The 20,813-nt window shown below is 38.0% G+C and overlaps 1 protein-coding gene across 1 annotated transcript; it reads right to left on the bottom strand.

The window, feature by feature from the left end:
• Positions 1–16,918: 16,918 nt before the first annotated feature.
• zgc:103482 (uncharacterized protein LOC450001 homolog) lies at positions 16,919–20,416 on the bottom strand. Its single transcript, XM_056243049.1, has 8 exons — positions 20,021–20,416; positions 19,729–19,837; positions 19,505–19,651; positions 17,948–18,019; positions 17,766–17,849; positions 17,467–17,632; positions 17,200–17,391; positions 16,919–17,041 (listed from the first exon to the last, which is right to left on the bottom strand). The coding sequence occupies exons 1-8, from the start codon at positions 20,265–20,267 to the stop codon at positions 16,997–16,999; spliced, it is 1,062 nt and encodes a 353-aa protein (XP_056099024.1). The 5' UTR covers positions 20,268–20,416; the 3' UTR covers positions 16,919–16,996.
• Positions 20,417–20,813: the final 397 nt, after the last annotated feature.

Here is a 20,813-nt window from a genome sequence, read left to right as displayed (position 1 = left end):
ATCAGAGCTAATGGTTTTTACACACTCTTTAGAATTCACAGAATCATCCAATCACATACAGCACATGGTGCCACTGGTGTTTCCTTCCGGAGAGAGAAAGAGTGACCATACTGGAGCGAGCCAGTTGGTGATAAGCTTTCATTAATGCTGAGCAGTTCAGCAGGGTTTGTCAAGCAGGAGATAAAAAGCGATCAGATGCAATTAAGCATCAGGAGAGCTCCGGTAATTGTATCATTTTTATCGTCAGCATGCTTTATTGCCCCACGTCTCTGAAAGGCAAGAGTCTGCAAATTACTGCATTAGAGCCGGTACTCATCTCATGGCCTGAACACTGCTTGCTTATTAAAGTACCGTCAGTACAGCCACTCAGCAGGCAGAGTTGATGAATCACCAGCTAATCACCTCCCTTTACCCTGCTCCTTCATCTCCATACAGACTCCATCTCCTTCCCTAAACAATCCAGCTGTTTCTGTCTTTTACCCTTTAGCGTCCTGTTCTCCACATGACACCGAGCAGCATCAGCTAGCAAACAGCTCTACAACATGCGATAAACTGCTGTTTCTCCACAGTGACAGTCAAAGAGTTCTAGAAAGCGATCCATTAGTATTCACAATCATCTCAATGGAAGTTGCTTTGAAAATTTAAATCTATTCACTTAAAAAAGCACCAAGAGGTGTCTGCAAAAAATACCTATGGCTCTCTAATCATGTTTTAAATACTCAGATCGGTTTAACTGAAAAACAACCCAATATTTAAAGAAAAAGTACATTAAAATTGTGGAGACATCTATTGCTCTCCTGTGCGCCTACTAGCATTTCAAAGTACAATAGTTGGCAAAAATGTGGCGTTTTTCTTCTTCCTCTTCTGGTGTTTTAATGCCATTTGGTAAACCAAATTAAAAGCTCAATTTCTTAAACGTACTATACTTTAGTGGGAAGTGCTTTACAGTTGCTTAAATACTGAGTTGTTCTATACCAAAAAGCATTTAGAAAATTAACAGCCACATTTAATTCTTTGCAAACATTTTTGAGTGCTGTTAAAGTAAGCAAATACTACCATTATATTAAATTCACCGAAAAGGACATTCATTAAAGTCGCAAATAAATGGAAGTAGCGACAGATCTTTTTTTCCATATTGTGACGTGCATCCAAGTGAAACAGATTTTTTTTTTAATGTAGGGCAGATCGATTGATTGGGAGCTTGCAGTTGGCTATAATAAAGGGGCGGGGTTTAAGTGGACTAAATGATTGGAGAAGTCCTGCATACATCAGAGAGAAGTCTGTTGTTTCACTGGAATATTATTTCAATGTAGGTCAAAAAACATTTAGAAAATAGAAAAAACTTGTATGCCAATTTTAAAGTATTTTCCTTTGTGTTCTGCAGAAAAAAGAAAGCACTAGCCTACTATAGTTTTTTTTTTAAATGACTATACTAGTAAAATGTTACAAATACAAGTCAGAATACAAGGCTAATTTCTTTCAGTGGAGAAAAATGCTTGTTTGGAACCAACATCTGGTGTAGTTCCAAAATCTACCAGGAGGGGCAAACAAGGCCATACTAACCAGCTAAACCTTGAGCCCTTGGTGACATACACTTATTCTGAGTACTGTGTCGAGTTACATTGTATCTTGTGACATATGATACTTCTAATCCCGTCCTAAGGGATCAACCAGACGATGTCCCCACAAGGGGGCGAGTGCGCGAGAAACCCAGTCCGAACGGTGACTCATAACTTTATGAAAATAGGCAGCGGGGAGACCTGGGGAGAGGAAATGAGATTTCCTCAGTCTGTCACCGGATAGACAGGGTCGCTGAGAGGAGAGCAGGGTTATGTTTTATGAGGCTTTCTTTTTCTCCAGCTTTCATCGCTCATGTGTCACTGTTGAAAGAGTTCATAAGAGCTGCGGCTTCTGAGTCTAATGTCCCATAATGCCCTTCGCTTCCAGTAATCCTTGGGTCATCTGTTCAAATCAAACTAAATTCAGAATCAATCTTTGGTTTGTTTAACGTCTTTTTGAGCGTTTTAAACAATGGTACTGAAAGTCCCCTCCTTCTCTCGCTGTTTTGTTTGTGCTGGCACAATTCACTGCAACAATGTGTTATTCATGTTGAGAGATTGAGTAAGTGCACGGGGAAAGCAAAATTCATCCCCCACAAAAACTGCCTGAATTCCCAGCATATACAGAGCTTTCATTTTGATTTCCATCCTGTCAGAGGAAAGAGCTATGATGTTTTTTCTACAGTCGACTTTTCCTTGGATTTCTGTTTTGGATAAATAGCAAACTCTTTTTTTTCAGGGGGAAATTAGCTCAACATGCAATAGCTGCAGGTGCTGGCTCCCGCTGACAATGACAGGCCATTTCATCTTACGCACTCCCGCACGTTCCTTGCAGTGGATGAAAGCATCATTTTCAGCGGCCATCCATTTGTTCCAAGCCCTACATGGTAAGCATCCCACTAAAAGGCTCTTGAAAACACGGGAGCAAATCTGAATCAATCTGTTTGCTTACCCCCGAAACGACAAACATACGTTCCCGTTTTCAAACAGTGAGATATTTTTAAATGCATTTGTCCTCAACAAATAACAATGTCATGGTTACCTGGAGGGAAGATTTCCCGAAAACATGATAAATAACGAGATCAAATATCAGAGGGCAAGTAATTACACTGGCTTGACTATGAAGACAACATCAATATGAAAATAACCCATACTTTTTCAAATCAAATATTTAGGCCTACAATATCATAAAAATTGCATATAGACACTATATTGTCACACATATGTTTTGTAATCATATAATCCACCCACAAACTAAGCAAAACATTTTTTTACTTACATTAAAGGAGAACTCCGGCGCAAAATGAACCTTTGGTCTAATTACACATTGTTACCTAGTCAACCGTTATCTGAGATTTGTTTTCATGATTATCGAATGTAAATAGTTTTATCTCTAAAAACAGTTTAGCCTTTAAAGCTAGTATAACGCTAGTATATTGGGCATAGTGTAATGACAAATAAAAATCGCTTGTTAATACCACTAAAAAGGCTGAAAATAGCCCCACACTAACACGGTAGCATAATGAGGGTCCCTACCTTCAAACCGAAGCATTGAGAACTTTGTCAGTGTCCAGACAGTTTAATAAGAAGATATTTTTTACATACAGTCAACTTCGCGTATACAGGCAGAAGCCATCTTTGAAAAAGAGTCTCTACCAGTTGATCTATGAACGCCGATCCAAGTGCGCTGGTGAGATGTGAACGAGCTATAAGTTGTGATAAGGTGAGCGCGAACAGCAGGCTTGGATCGGCGTTCGTAGATCGACTGGTAGAGACTCTTTTTCAAAGATGGCTTCTGCCTGCATACACGAAGTTGACTGTATGTATAAAATATCTTCTTATTAAAGGAGAACTCCGGTCAATTTTAACATTGAGCTCATTTTTTTGTACATTTGGAGTGCTGTCAGTACAGACAAAAACGACAAAAACGACAAAAACGATTGTCGAGTTCGCGCGCGCGATCATTAGTTATATTAGTTACCAATGATCGCGCGCGCGAACTCGACAATCGACTACTGTGGACTTCGAACGAAAACAGGAAGTAAATACAGGTATGTGAGCTGGCTAAATTAACATCATTTTTATTAATATCTTGCACATCTACTGAAGTCAGATTGACCGTGGTCACTCTTAATAACACCACTCACATGGCTGTGCACTTGTAATGACACATTAAGGTTGTTAAGAGGCTAAAAGCAGGTTTAGAACTTGCCCCATTGAAGTCAACAGGGTGCGAATTTTAAAAAGAGGATAACACGGTGTAGGCAACACCGATTTTTGTCGTTTTTGTCTGTACTGACAGCACTCCAAATGTACAAAAAAATGAGCTCAATGTTAAAATTGACCGGAGTTCTCCTTTAAACTGTCTGGACACTGACAAAGTTCTCAATGCTTCGGTTTGAAGGTAGGGACCCTCATTATGCTACCGTGCTAGTGTGGGGCTATTTTGAGCCTTGTTAGTGGTATTAACAAGCGATTTTTATTTGTCATTGATCTATGCCCAATATACTAGCGTTATACTAGCTTTAAAGGCTAAACTGTTTTTAGAGATAAAACTATTTACATTCGATAATCATGAAAACAAATCTCAGATAACGGTTGACTAGGTAACAATGTGTAATTAGACCAAAGGTTCATTTTGCGCCGGAGTTCTCCTTTAAAGGTGCATTGCGCAACATTTCATGTTATAAATACCAGTTTTTCTAACCCATACATGCTTAAACAATTGCCTGATGGGCTGAATGAGCCCTTCTCTGATCACTGCGATTGCCTCTATAATCCTGTACAGTAAAATAAATAAGAGGGATTCGGGACGAAATTTGAGACTGGGCGTGACGTCATGCGCGTTCACGCTCACCTGGCTATGTCTGGCAGGTTTGTGTATTCGCCGCCATTCTCCGTATCAGCGAAGACAACTCGAGCGACAAAACTTTAGTCAACTTTTCGACAAAAGTAGAAGATGGATTCTAAGAGACCGGCTTGTAGTTCATTCCAAACCCCAACGCAAACTCCACGTAAGACAAAGAAAAGAAAACTTTTGTCTAGTGCCACCAAAAGGGCCAAATTGGAGTGACAGTCAGACAGGCGTCGGAATAAGACGAGAGTCAACATCGGGAAGGCTTTCAACAAATGGAGAGATCTCCGGTCTGCTCTAGGGCTCAAATGGGATCCTCTGATTATTATTTTGAGCTTTTACAAAGTAATAACTTATATTGTTCATGAAAGTGTTTCCATAATACAATCATAAGTGGATACAGTAAACACATAAAACAGTTCAACATGGAGATAGATGGAAACAAAAACCGAAGTTTTCTACTACCCCCGTTTTCCCCTCACACATAAGTGTGTAATTTACTTAAATGCCTTTCCTTTCATATATTTAAAATGACTTGCAGATTTATAACTTTATTACCTAATGAAGACATTATGACTCTAAACAAAAGATTTGTGCGGCTGATGCTCCTTTGGTTATGAACAGCTTGTGCTCGTGCAAGCGTGCGTATGTGTGTGTGGTCCATGAGCGTGCACATCTCTGGTTGCAGTTTCACTTGTCGCCAGAGGGGGCATAGTTCTGCAAAAACTCAGAGACTTGCGCAATGCACGTTTAAAATAAAAGGTCAAAAATAACAAACAATGCATCATTATATTTGAATCCAGAAAAGTCTGACTGCTTATGCAGGCATAAAAGTGATCATGAGATTGCATACTCATTTTAGACATTTCATCATATGAAATGTCCACGTGACCAAGTAGTGCGCAGCCAAATGTAGACATCATTAGTCGTGTCTACTTTAATGAATCTACATTTTATAGTTTGTGTACAATGTCAAACAAAAGGAAAATTTTAATTTGACTTGGAATTACTAAAGGGTCAAGCAAAACATCTGCTTTGCTTTGCTAAATAGTATAAATGACAGGCTAAAGTAACATAAAATCATCAGTAATTAGACCAATTATGTGCCCGCGAAACTTCATACACAGACATCAAAGAAACGACTCATGTGAAAGTTCATCTCTTCCTCATCATTGTGTCGAAACTGTCCTGAGATTTTCCTCATTTCATCAAATGAATCATTTGTGCAGATGTGTTTCATGCCAAAAATTATCTGTATAATCTTTCTTCACAAGAACAATGTAAGTCAACAGACCTGAAGCATCTCTTTCAAATATATGCATTTGTTATGTAAATTGAAACTGTTTCTGATGGTGTCATAGCAGAAGTTACTGTCATTTTGCACATATTCTCCATTTAGCAGTCTCATAAATACATTTGCTCTAAAAATTGACAACTACACAATCCATCTGGTATTCACATATTGACTGTTTAAAGAACAACTGAATAATTTGGCTAAAAGAAAGATGGATATAGTAGTAGTTAATTCTATCCATTTCTTTGTTGCTTATTTCAGGTGAAATATGAATAGAACAATGACTAAGTTTCCTTCCTATGTTTTTGACTCCATTATATAAATGAATGTTTTTTTTGTTCACATTTAATGCAATAACTCTAACTGAATTTGTTCATTCAAAAACAGCTCTGATTAAATTATCAAATATATCAACAGATAGTCACATATTTGAAATATCATGCTCTTTCAAGTAGCTTCAAAGTAATTAGCCATTTTTTGTTCTTTGTAGTGCCGTTTATTAAGGAATTTGAGTGTAGTTGAACTTTAAACTGTTCTTTTTATATTCCGTCTGCCCTGATTAGAATCTATAAGCACAAATACACAATTTCACATGGAAAAGTATAGCTATTATTCCTATTCATTTTATTAGGCCTTCATGATTTAAGAAAAGTTAACCCTCAGTAGTGAGTTTTGCTATATAAATGCTGGGGGGAAAAACTGTCTGTTCATGTATATCATTGTAAAGCGGGCTTATTTATTCAACCGTAATTCAAACACCAAAGACTCAACCGAAAGAAATCAATGAATATAATTTTCATAGTTCCCTGTTAAAATGTTTGTGGTAATGCCAAGTATGGATGTGCAAACAGCCTCTGTGCCTTCATTTGACAAAAATAATAATGATGGTGTTAAGCAGCTGCAATTTTGCATAGGCTTGTTTGACTTGAAAACTTCCCAAGGAGTCAAACGCGGTTGTCGAAAGCAGCAGTGCGACTTTCTTCCCTCAGACTAAACGGTAATTACTATTGCAGCCCAAGCCAGATCCCAGACAAAACAGAGAGAAGGAGGAAGAAGAGAGAGGCAGAAAGAGCTGTAATATGAGCAGCTGTCTCTCTACTAATTTTAATTAAACAGTCATCATTAGCATGAGCCACACTCTCCTGTGGACTCCTATTTACTTTGTTTATCTGCAGACTCACTGTGAGTGTAATACACGCTGACAAACACACACTCAGAGACACCTTATACATCAGTATCTATCAACACATTTCATTTTATCTTACTAATTCATTATGATTATTCAATGATTATTGCTCATGCTTTAGAACTCCTCATCATTCCTGCCACATTTTCAGGTCAAAAGGCTCATGCATGTCAATGGGCGGCACTACTTTTTTCATGAGGCAAAAAACATGTTATGTTTCATTTCTGAAAAAATAGGGAAGCACCAAATACAAATCTCCAAAGTTGTTGTGGACCCACTGCGATATGGAGATCTGAGTTACCACCCTTGAAGGTCCGCATATCAAATGTTCCCTGGACAAATCGTTCTCACAACTACCCAGTCACCATGTCAATATGCAACATAAAAAACAGTGATCTTCTGAGATACATACCCTCTCAAGGGGCCTTTAGAGATGCAAAAAGCTAGTTGCTGATGAGCAGACATGTATCTTAAAGCTACACTATAACTATAAAAAAAATGTCTTGTGAAATAACATTGTTTTGGTTGCGCTTCAGCTCCTCTGAGCGGATGAATGTGGTTTGAGGTCTCTGTGTACATTTGGATACAGGGTATCTTATCAGAGCAAATGGAAAAATATTTTTTTTCACAACTGGTGATTCCCTTGAGGTTAGCAATTTCGAATGATCCATGTTAATTTTTCGTATTTATTGTAACAAACTTTCAGCTTCAACTTAAGCTTTTTTTTGTGCAATTTCTGTCCCGACAGCTCTAACATATAACATTATAATATGGTGTTCAACTTCAAAGTGTATATGGGTAAAGACGTGGTTTTCATTTTTCATTAAAAAAAGTTTCATAGTGTAGCTTTAAATACATACATTTTTACATCATAAAAATTTAAATGGTGTTATTATTTACTCACCCTTGTGTCGTTGCAAACAAGTATACACTGAGTTTTGGGTTTTTTTTGCCATCTAGTCTGTTCCTCGCACATCAAATATCATGATTCCCTTTGGAAGACATCTTCTTCCTAAAACATGAAAGCAGAATTATCATATTTTTTAATGTCTTAGAACAAACTCGATTTGATGCAAAATATTGACTTTGTTAAAAGTGTATCTTTTGAAGATAAACACTGATCTTGTCACTGTGAAAGTTGAAAAAAAAAACTACTATTTGTGTGTTCCTCTGAAGAACAAAAATGGCAGCCGCGTATGGGTTAAAATGAGTAAATAATAATCATTTAAAATAAACTATTAATTTAAAAATAAATCTCAAAAGACTAGCCTTCCTATTCACATTCCTATTCGCATAAATATTAGGTTGCTTCATTGCACTTTAACAATGCTACAAGATTAAACTAAATGTTTGATAATGGGCTACTAAGGAAACTTACATACAGTCATACACAACATGATCTACCTCACCCCCACAGGTCTTACGTTTTTAATTACTAAAGATTAGCAGTGCTTTCCTCAGCCAGAAACAGGTTTTGCACATTACATAAATGAATGCAGGGATTGCAAACCTGAGCTCTGTACCATTTTTTTCACAAACAAAATGAAGACAACCAAATGCCCTTCTGAGGATCCCAGGAGGGGATTTTAGGGCAGGTGCCCACCTCACCACCCACTAGAGCCATTACAATGACCTTTACATGGTCATGGGAAGTTCTGGCACAGTCTCAGGATGTTAATAATAACATAATAATAAAAGGCAGATATTCACATCCCTCAGGCCAAAGCGGTCATACATATGCATGCAAAACAAATAGTCCTTGACCTACAGCTCACAGATTGTTTGTTGCTAAAATCACATCTCAAATGAAATATTCATAGCCGTCACATGCCTACACATATCTTATTATTGCACAACACTGCTTATGCATAGTTAAAATAAAGACGTACACAGTTGCAAAAAGTGCCACTGGATTTGCAGCTTAGAGAAGAACAATTCCGTGTCAGCAAGAACAACATCGCCTGTGCGGCCTCGACTCTCAAAGGAACCGAGGAGGTCGGTCCCTGGTGATAAATGTGCCCTAGGTTATTTCTAACGGTAAACACATTAAGATAAAGTAAGTGTGCAGGAGGGCCTTCTGGGTGCCTACCATGGAGAGTGTGAACTAATTAAACAGCTCTACAGTGCTGTGTTTGGACTGCACTTCCATAACCTGTCAGGGCCATGTTGTATCACACCACAGGGAGATCAGCAGTTGACTAAAAGAGAATCACCTGAGGGCATTTATCCACATTCAATAGGCTAGATGACATGGTTGGGCCAGGGTAGGTCAGACCACACACTGTCTGTGCCCTAAAAAGACAGAAACCGAATGGAATACAGAAGATCTCCAGCGACCTGCTTGTGTTTTAATGAAAAAGAATAAGTAATTCGAACATTGCAAACAGTCCTGAGCTGGCTGTCCAACTCTGGTGCTGGAATATGAATGTTTTGTATTAGTCATCTCTGAAGATGTTTCAGACAAGGTTAGTCATTTTCATCACAATGACATTGAAATAATAAAGAACCATAAAGAAAAAAAAGTTTTAAAATATTTCACGTTCAAATGCAACCATTGAAAGCGGAGCAGGAACTTTAGTCACATTTGTACAAAACTATAAAAACTTCATTGAGTACCTCAAAATTCACTCTTGCTGTCAAAAACACCCTAATTTTTTTTACAGATTGTTCTTTTCCTAACTATAAATGATTGAAGATGACAGCTAATTCTAGCACATTTTGTTTTCATTGCCTGTGCTTTCTCTTTTGAGTATTTTCGCTCGTCGGGAAGACACTTCAGTTGAATATGGTGTAAAAACAAATACTCCTGTGAAATATAAGCTATTCATTTGGCCCTCAAAGTAATCACATTATTACAAAAAAAAAATGATATTACAAAAGACTTTAATGTTTAAGCCATATCTCACAAGGAAGAAGAGTGTTGTTGTTTACAGCCTTGTTGATATTCGGAAAACAGCGTAATTTTGCTTTAATACAACAGGTCACTAAACAAAGTGAATATTGAGTAACTTACTTTTTAGACACAATATTAGTTATTTTTTTATTTTTGCTCCAATGGTGAAGAAAGATGTGTTCATGCCATGTCGTAATTACGAGATTCCAACTTGTAAAATGAGTTCACGTCCTCGTAGAACTCGTAATTACAGTTTGTGAACATATAGATGTTATTCGATCTACGTCATCAATGTTCGCGGCGGCCATGTTGTTGACATAGAAACCACGGCAATTGTCAGTCTGTCAATTGACAAGCGAGGCAGCGTCAGTATTATCCATGGTATTATCGCTGTATTTTTTTTTTTTTAAACAGTGCGATGGTGTGTTGTGTCATGTACGGCTGTTCTAACAACAGCAATAAGAACTCCGGAGTTAGTTTTTATGTGATACGACTGTCAGAAAACATGAAGGGAAGGAGACAGAGGAGTTGAGCCTGCGCAGGAGAGACTTGTGGTTAGCTAGGATAAATAGGCTAAACTTTCAGCCAACTCCTCACAGCAAAGTCTGTTCCCATCATTTTATCACATGTAGGCTAACGTTACAGTTTTTAGATAACACAACGTTACCTCACAGCAAAGTCTGTCCCCATAATTTTATTACATATGGTTAGCTGTAAGCAGTGGCTGAAACTGCTCTTTCAAATAGAGGAAGCTGTCATAAATTGATACAATTATTAAATTAGTAAAAATATCATATTGTCCTTTGTGGGCTTAAGTTAGCCAGATCCCCAAAACACAGTTTATACCTACACTGAGAGTTTTCAGGCATGATCAGACATCAGTATTATGCAGTAATTTGCAGTTAGTTGTTACAGTAGCTTACCTATGAACATATAGGGCTGGCATTGATACTAGGTAGGGAATTAGTGCTTGTATGATGTGTTATTTTGTTACAGCGCCTTCAGCTCCTGCGAAGTGTATGCGGATACTGTATGAACGAGATAGTTATAAATATCCGAATAAGTTACGGCTGGCAATAAGGATGGATCTTTACTTAAGGCTATTGGGTCTATTTGATATGGGTCCACACCAATCAAGCTTATCTTCTCTTGATACCGACGAGACGAAGCCATTAGGCTAACGTTACTGCTCCCCTCAACTCAAATCTGCGCGTGGCTAGCTAGGGGCAGGACAGTTGTCATGTCAACAATATGGCCGCGATTAGCTACTTCCGGTGTTTGCGAATAAGGTCTATACCGTGAACACAGTAATAGTTTAAAACAAAACGTCTCAGAGAAACACACAGTAAGCTGTTTTGTTTCTGTTTGAATCAGTGTTTTGAATGAAAGGGTTGAATGAATGATTCAACAATTCACTTAGTTTGTTCCTGAATCGGTGTTTCGAACAAATCGGTTGAATGAACTATTCAATGACTCACTCATAAAGACAGTCAATTGTTTTATTTCTGAACGAATCCATGTTTTGAACAAATCTTTTGAATTAATGATTTAATGACCCACTCATAAAAACAGTAATTTGTAACAATGTAACTGGCAGAAAGAGTCAATGAAAAATCCCTACCACTGATGCAGGCTTTCAAAATGTACTCTTGCTGTCATAAACATCTTGATTTTTATATTTTATCAAATAATTAGGAGCCCACTGCTCCGGGTGTGTGTGGTTTCCAGTTTGTCTGTGGTTTGCTGTGTGTCTGTACACTACTCACTGCTCCTAATGTGTGTGCACTAACTTGGATGGGTTAAATGCAGAAGACAAATTCCGAGTACGAGTTACCATACTTGGTCTTCACGTCACTTCATTTCTTATAAATAGGTTTGCTTGAAGATGACAGCTGATTCAACCACTAGTTTTACCACTGCCTGTGATTTCACCATTCAACTCTTGATACTTATTTCATTTCATTTTCATTTTTTTGTCCACAATGTGGAAATTTGCCTTCGGTCTCATAAAAACAACAATCAAACCAACAAAAACAACAAGACTAACACACAGACATCTTCAGGGCAAAATGAAGCACAGCAATAGCAATTACGTTACAATACATTAACGGGGCGTGTTGTTCAGCGTCCGAATTGCATTAGGAATAAAGGAATTTTTAAAAATATTACGATTTGCCCTAGGTAATTTGTAACGTCTGGCAGAGGGAAGAAGTTCAAACTCCCTATTGAGTGGATGAGAGGGATCGTTTGCTATTTTAAAAGCTTTTTTCCTGAGAACTTCCTCGTACGTGGAATTTAATTGTTTCTGACTTGTCCCTATGATTTTTGAGGCGAGGTTTACTATTCTCTGCAGCTTGCTTCTCCCTTTTATGTTAAAATTACCATACCCCATCGCCATGTTAAAATTTAAAATCTGAAGGAGTTGAGCTTGCGCAGTAAATGGAGACGTTGGTTACAGGTTTTAAAGATGTAATCTGTGTTTTCACCGAAATTTAGATTAGAATCAATATATGTACCGAGGTATTTGAACTTTTCTACTACCTCTACAATTTGTCCCCTAATTATAAGGGGCTGCACAGGGTCCTTTACATGAAAGACAAGTTCCTTTGTTTTTGTTACATTTATCTCTAAGGAACATTCATCGCACCATTTCTGGAGAGATGACACATGTGCTCTATATACTTCCTCTCCAACTATGTCCCCCCTCTTTAATAAAGCAACCAGGGCCATATCATCTGCATATTTAAACAAACGAAAATTTTCCCGATCTAATTGGAATTCGTTTGTATAAATGGAGAAGAGTAATGGGGAAAGTATAGTCCCTTGTGGGGCGCCAGTATTAAGCACAAGGATGTCAGACCGAATATTATTAACCAGAACCTGTTGAGGACGGTCAGAGAGGAAGTCCCTTACAAGTTGGATAATACCACCATTTACTCTTATATAGATAAGTCTCTGCAGCAGGGTGTGGATCTGCATGCTGTTAAAGGCAAATGTAAAATCGATAAACAGGGCCCTAGCTAGGTGAGAGGGGACTTGAAGGTGCTTTGTGAAACATACTGACAGTTGCGTCATCAGTTCCCCTCATACATTTGTAAGCAAACTGGAGATTATCTAAACTATTAGAAACTGATGCTGTAATATGTTTGCTTATAACTCTCTCAAAACATTTTCCTAAGATGGAAGTAAGGGCAATGGGCCTAAAATCTTTTAGTTCAATAGCTCCAGGTTTTTTCGGAATAGGCACAATATAGGACATTTTCCATAATTTGGGAATTGTTAAGGAATTAAGCAAGTACTGAAATAGCTCCAGCACAATACCTTTTAGTTCATGGACATTTTCTTTTAAAACTCTCCCTCTCAGGCCATCTGGCCCCTGGGCTGAGTTGGGCTTAAAACTGGACAGGCTGGCTATAATATTATCCACAAACATAAAAAAGATAGCACTGCATCTGAAACAGATTTTGCAATGCCTATAATTCTATATATCTCATGCATGTTAATTATCCATAGTGATGACTAATATTACTTGTTTCTTGAATACGTTTAACATAGTAGACCTAATCAATACCAAGAAGGCCGAATTGTGATGGATACACTTTGTGCTGACACAGAGCTCTATACTCAGTGGGGTAGAGAGCTAAGAGGTCCCATAGCTACTGAATTAATAATGAACATGGGCACTGCTGATTGGCCTCCTCTCTCCCTGCAGGGTAAAAGCAGCCTGTCTCCAAAGGCCTGATTGATTAGCTGCTTATTATTAATAGATATGGGTTAAGACTTTGATATGTCCGGCCTGTTTGAAAACACGCACATCAAATGTGTATAAAAATAGTACAAATATGTGCATATTGCAGTATGCATAATTAAATCAGAGCAAACAGAGTCTTGTGCAGTTTGTCTTGTAGTAAACAATTGTTCTGTGAAGTAGGATTTCTTTGTGTGAGATGAATGTAATTGAGTCCCGAAAGTAGCATGTGGTTTTAGACTCCATTTTCTTAGTCGACAAGTACATCCTCTTCTGGATTCAAGGTTTCTAACAGCTCTAGCCTTAAAGCCCTAATCAATATGTTGGGTTTGTCTCTTTGAGCTCTACACCTTTTTACCATGGAGCACAACCTTGAGACACCACAGGAAAAAATTATGATGCAGGTTTATATATATATAAACCTCCACCATAATTTGCCTTCATCCATACCGATCTCTCTCTAGCTCATTACAATTCATGTCCTACCAGGATCCTGCAATGTAATTATTATAAAAAAAAAACGATTTGAAAATTAATTAAATGCAAACTACAGAAACATCATTTTGCATTTGATTCATTTTCAAATCGCTTTTGTAATACACATCTATGGAGTACGATATTACAAGTATGACTTAACTAGTAACTACAAGAAACTTCAACACTATTTTTGTAGTGCAAAAGCAAAACAATAAAAATGTACCCTATATACGGTTGGAAACGCTTATTTTCATCCATGTTTTTAAAACTGTGTAAGAAATCATGAGGTAAATGTTATATTAAATCATTCTGTAATATCTTTCATAACATGGTTGAGAAACTATGTGCAAATGTTTAGTGGAAGTTTGAATTTCTGTGCCAAAGTACTGAGAAAAAAAATCACTGCTATTTAATATGTACACTAGTGTACAATACATACATACACAAATATAAACATCTGTCAACTATATATAATCAGTGCAGAGGACTGTAAAGGAAATGAGCACAAAACCTAAGAATTTATATTAGTCTCTTACCTTTATTTTCTTAGTACCCAAGTCCTGAATTCTCTACAAAGAATTTATTTCTCCAAACACTATAAATGTCATGAAATTTTTTTTCTTTAATTCCAAATGGTTTTTTGGGGGGTCCCACGAGGATAACATGAACAAATCCAACACGGATGAAATACAAGCAGGTCCAAGACTTTTAATGTCAGCTTAGTTCAGATCATCTCACGTTGCTTATAGGACCGACCGCTTCACTATATCTGTAGCAACACTAAGCAAAAGACTGTGATACAAGAATCTGAAGGAAAACAAGATCTCAATTGTTTAAGATTTAGCCTAACATTTGTTCAGGAAAAATAAACGACAAAAGTCCAAATGCTTTTTTGGGGTTACACCAAATTCAACACCACACTGAATCAATCACTCTTTGGGTCCCGAGGCCAACGATCAATCACCATTTGTTTCTACGCCCCAATGGATCTATATTAATTCAAAACAGTTGACAGTTAATTATAGTCACACAGTTCATGATCTCCCCAATAGCCACTTAAATACAGAGGGAAAGAGTAAGGAAAAGGGATGATGGGAAAACACAAGATGCCAAGACAAAGAAAACTATGGACTTGGGTGCAGAAAATATTGTACACACATCCTTCCAGTATCACTGCTTTATCCATCTGGATTCACTCTGTCAGCTACAATGAGCTCATGCATGTGTGCGTTTCACCAGCTCAACACTATCCACAGAAAAAACAGCCCTGAGAATGCAGAAAGAACATTTAAGCCTAACATTTACAATCACCTCAGTCTTAACGCAGCCACGGGAATCTGACTCAATCCCCCTAAAACAAACAACAGACTCTCTTCAAAGACTAAAACAGCGTGTATCATATGACTACACTAAGACAAGACTCTTATAGCTCAAAGATAAAGAGTGTCAGAGCAATCAAGAGGGACAGCGGAGCTGAAAAAAAGTGAATTCAGCAGATGAGAGTTTCTCTCACTACTGTCCATTTCCTCATTGAGGAATCTGATTCCAGAGTTCACTGCTGCCAGGCTTGCAGGACAGAGCACCCTGGTTCTTTTCAGCAAGATTGGCAGTATGTCTAGCAAACTGCCAAAATCTATAGTGATACACGGTGAGCTGGAGGAAACAGACCATTGTAAATTTAATTTCCTTTCACTATATGACTAGCAGTGTGACATTCCATCACCAGCCAAAACACTGTGAGCTTAGAGGAAACTTGTCTACACACACACACAGCAAGCAGTATTTCCTGACATCAGAACTTTTTCCAAGTAATTTTTCAACCAGTGGATGACCAGTTTTTCACCACTGCACAAGGGAAATAGCATGAGTACAATGGACATCTGACTGGCCACAGGAGCACAAGGGTCAGATTTATCTTATTCTCTGGGGTGTTATGCCCCCTGGTGGTATAGTAAAGAACTGTACTGAAAAGAGACTGAGAGCAAATGGCTTATTTGGACTGCAGTTAAAGAGTATCCGGTTTGAAATATATATCAACCCATCTCCTATATTCATCAACGCTGCTTTAACTCGAAATAAACACTAAACTCAAATTGATCTTGACCTTCCTGTTCATATCCATCATTGTTTACACACACTAATGTTCAGAAGTTTATGGTCTATAAGAATTTTTTTTCTGAAAGTGTCAAGGCTGCATTTGTGATAAAAAAAAATCATATTTTAAATTGGTTTACAATGTTGTGCTATATTTTTCTATTAATATAACTATGAATTTTCAGCTGTCATTACTCCAGTCTTCACATAAACCTTTGGTCTAATATAACAATTTGTTGCTCAACTTCCTGAATGGTATATACTTTATAAGCTTGACTAATTCAAACAGAAAATTACATTTCCTCGAACTTTAATAACCTCATTCTTCGGAACACAAAAGGAAGATATTTAATGAAATCAGAGCGATTTCCTTGAATGTTTATGTGAATAAAAACCTACATTAATCAGTTTAGTGTATAAGAGATCACTTTTTGAAACCTCAAAGTGGTAGTTGCGTGAACTGTTAATAGAGGGACAAAAATAACTTCAGATTTCATAAAAAAAATCTTTGTGTTCAGAAGAACAAAAGTCTTACAGGTTTTGGAACATCATGAGGGCGAGTAGATTAAATTTTGGGTGAACTAGCCCTTCCACATTATGATTTTAATAATTAAATTAACATATTTGGGCAATAAAGAGTTCACTCAGCACAGGTGAATGCTTTTAATAGCATGCTTTATTTTTAAACAAACCACATCTCCAGCCTCAATATTAAATCCAATGAAGTGCAAAAGTTAAAGAATGATTAACAAGATGACTATTACAGTAAATGGCAATGCAAATAACCAACTTTGTGCATTCTTTATTTTTGATCATTTTAAGTGCACATTGCTCATTTCAACCAACATGGGTTGCAGAACAGTTTGATCTTCACTCTCTTCCTCTGGAGCACTAAGCCAGTGCAGGGAAATCTTCTGGATCATCTGGGTTTGGAGCCTTAGGAACACCAAAACATGAATTAGCCCAAAACCACCAATGGCACATTATCTCTCACAGCATGAACACCAAGCTGGCTTGCAAGTCTTGCATTTCACAGGACTATGTTGTCAGGGGCATGAGCACATTCTGATGCAACCAATACAACATTAACTTACAGATTCAAGTTGTGGTGGAGATCTTTGGGATGGCATGGGAGCACCACGGCCACGACCACCGCCACCTCGTCCACCTCTCCCACCGCGAGAGGGCCGAGCCAGGCTGCCAAAGTTGATCTCCAGTTGACAGGTAATGTCGTTGGCCGGGCGACGGAAAACCACATCCTCTTCATCAATGCCATTATCATGTTTCTAGAAAGAAAGACCTGCAATTACAAGAGCTGAACTGCACCCAACAAACTCTGAGCCAAGAATGAGACTCCATACCTGAAGGAGTTTGGACTTATGGATAACCACAGCCTTGGACGGGACAGGGGTGTCTGCCTTACGAATATTCAGCTCTACCTTGGGCCTGCTTTGCTCTTGTAGGGCTTTCCACTCATCCAGTGTCATCTCTATGGCAACCTCAATCACTTCCTCGGTCTCAGATGGTCTGTAGGACGAGCAATCATACATTAAGTCATAATGGATGTTAAAGGAAGCATAAGTTCATAAAGCCAGCACATAATAGTACCAAGCATTATGGGTTACAACTACAAGATTTCCTGCAGCTGTGCGAAACAGACCTGTTTTCTCCATCAGTTGCAACTACCTCTTGGGTCTCCTCAGTTTCAACAACCTCCTCACTAGGTGACCCCTCTTCAATTTCACTACAAGACAGAAGGATGACAACCATTTTAAATTGTGCTGGGGGCAAACTGAGAAAAGTATTCCAATCTGACATTATAACTATAAAATGTAAAGTCACCTCATTTGGTCTCTCATAGAGCCCCAGTTGCGAGATCCACTGCCACTGCGCTTCTCTTCCGAACGGACACTCCTGATTTCAAGTAATGCCTCATTTACCAGAAGACATTGCGCACACAAAAGGTTTTAAAAGGGGTCATTTGATGCTTTTTATTGTTTTCCTTTAGTGTAATATATCCGTTATTGTGTGTATGAGATCTGCAAAGTTACAAAGCGGAGTCCCCCACAAAGGGATTTATTCTAACAGAGAACACCGCTCTAAACACCTCGATCCAAGCCCAGATATTACTTCCTCAAATGTCGGTCACAATGTGAAACATGAGCATAATGAAGAGAGAAGACAAGGCTTCAGTGAATTGTAGTGTTGTCATGTCGTGGAGACATCTCATGCTTGGATGAGAAGACAAAACCACTTTGTTTGGCCTTCCAAAGACAGATGAAATTAGGAATCTGATATTAATATTTATAAAGCCGTTTTTGAGCAGTACAACCTAAAAGGTCTCTTGTGCACAGCTCAACACTGGCTAAATACAAAGTACTTACCAATGCGAGAATTTCTGCTTAAGTTGTGCTCGCAAAGTTGCTTCCAATCGTTCAACTTGATCATCCATATTTTTAGAAAATCAACTTGGGCTCAAACTGATATGGTAAAACCAACGACATTATTAACGGTGTTTACAACTGCTTAAAGCTGAAGCTTACAATTATGGTACAGGGCGTTACATTTCAGACAAGCTTGAGGTGTTTGGCCAATCAGCACTCTGAGCTTTAGGGAAGGAGGGGCTTTGTAGAATTTAGCACGTTTCAGACAGACAGGGAATAGAGGAGCCGCAATATACAGTATGTGACCATTTTTTTTAAACATTAAACCAAATAATGAAGCATCATATGAACCCTTTTAGCTTTCAGACATTAGTTCCCAAATTCTTTAAACCAGCAGGTTTCAAATAGTTATTTAACTAAAAAAAAATGGGTCACAGATAAGTTCTTAAATGGTTACAGAAATAAATAAAGGTAGACAATGCAATTAACCATATAATTGTGCGTGTCACCCATAATATAATAGAACCAAGAGATTGATATTATTATAATTGATCTAATATATTGGAATATGAAACTGTTTCATTGATAAAGGACACGTTTACAGCTCTATTATTTTAATTAAGTGATATGGATTTAAAGTTTTTAAAATTAATTCTGACATCATTTACTCACCCTCAAGTTGTTCCAAACCTGTATGAATTTCTTCGTTCTACTGAACACAAAAGATATATTTTGAAAAAATGTCGGTAACCAAACACTTGAAGGAAGTCATCGACTAACACAACTATGGACGTCAATGAGGTGGGGTCCATCAACTGTTTGGTTAACCATATTCTTCAAATTTCTTATTTTGTGTTCAGCAGTACAAAGAAATTCATACAGGTTTGGAACTTGAGGGTGAGGAATTTTCATTTTGGGGTTAACTATCCCTTAAAGTCTAGGTCCTAAATCGAAACCAGAAGCCTTTTTTTAACGGACATTTAAATGACAGTAAAAAAAAAAAATCACTGCTCACGTTCGGTCACTCCCACTGTGTCGTTCGAACTCCCTCTTTCCTCTCTGGTCAAATCCGTCATTGGATCTTGGATATCCTGGGCCTCGTGCTCCTCGTCCACGTCCAGTACCTCTTCCTCTGACAGGCCTGTCCAGCACATCCACAGGCCTACACACAGACGAAGATAGATTGAGTGGCACGAAAAATAATTCCGAAATAGTAGCAAAATAAAGCAAGAGTTTTACCTCTCAACAGAGAAACTGAGGGGGGTGTCGGCATCGTTGAATTTGCGCTCAAAAGTCACGCGTCTCTCTATTCGCTCCTCAACCTCTCCACGAGCAAGGCGGACTTGGCCTAGAAATTTGGACAAAACATGCCATAAACACGCGAATGAACACTTGCAATGCCTAAAACTCAAGCAACTAGCGCACACCATTCAGATTCTTCTAGTGGTTGATTAAATTAATCTATAACTTTAAACAGAAAGACATGTTGCGTCGAGTAAAATTGCCCAGCCCTTCACCTAAGTTACGCTACCTTGTCCACCTCCAACTGCTGGAAGAACGATTGTCCGGTCCCTTTGAGACTCCTTCTTTCCAGCTTTAGTCGTGGTTGAAGTTTTCTTTTGCTCCTCTTTCTTCTTCTTCTGCTTTTTCCCTACCCCTGCCGCGAATAAAATGTCGAAAGGGTCGGATTCATCGTCCAGCAGCTGACCGAAACGATTCGCAACGGCGCATCCATACCCCTCATTAGGCATCTCCTCCACTAACGTTAACTCCTTCATCTTTTTCGATTATTGTAAAGAAAACAATCGACTAGATATCATCGAAGGATCAAAAAAGTTCTGTTTATCTCATAAAGAGAAAATAGAGACTTTAAACAGAGCCCATTGATTGAGGTCTAGTCAGTGAACACTAACAAATTTAACCGTCAGAAGTGACGTTCATGAAATTGAAATCAGGTTAATAAAAGCAATTAGTCTCCGCCCCGGATGTCCACTTAGTTTTCAGAACGCCCTCATTAATATTGACAAACTATTTTTTTAGTCTATGTTGACAACGCATTCAAATTATTATTTGCTATATTGTATAAAATACCCGTTTTTGTGACTAGACATGTGAAATGATAACTTTTAGAACAAAAATAAATATATTGTCATTCCAATATAAAATTGGTACAATTTCTGTTTGTGCATTTCCTCATAGTTATACATTTCATAATATAGCTGTCCCATACATAGTTACAACAATAACAAAAAGTTGTGCAATTAGATCAAGCAAACTTTTGAGATAACTAAGGAATGATTGCTGATAACAACTTCCCAGTATAG

Source organism: Rhinichthys klamathensis, unplaced genomic scaffold, assembly GCF_029890125.1.
Source record: "Rhinichthys klamathensis goyatoka isolate OS25496 unplaced genomic scaffold, OSU_Roscu_1.1 h1tg000771l_1, whole genome shotgun sequence".
NCBI classification, from domain to species: domain Eukaryota; kingdom Metazoa; phylum Chordata; class Actinopteri; order Cypriniformes; family Leuciscidae; genus Rhinichthys; species Rhinichthys klamathensis.
The sequence above is the reverse complement of the archived record's forward strand: the minus strand, read 5'-3'. Positions and strand labels throughout refer to the sequence as shown.

Coding starts and splice junctions, on each gene's coding strand:
- zgc:103482 (XM_056243049.1), bottom strand. CDS start 20,267: ATGAAGGAGTTAACGTTAGTGGAGGAGATGCCTAATGAGGGGTATGGA. Junction 17,850..17,947: donor TCTATGAGAGACCAAATGAG/GTGACTTTACAT, acceptor TCTGTCTTGTAG/TGAAATTGAAGAGGGGTCAC. Junction 17,392..17,466: donor ATAAGTCCAAACTCCTTCAG/GTATGGAGTCTC, acceptor CTTTCTTTCTAG/AAACATGATAATGGCATTGA.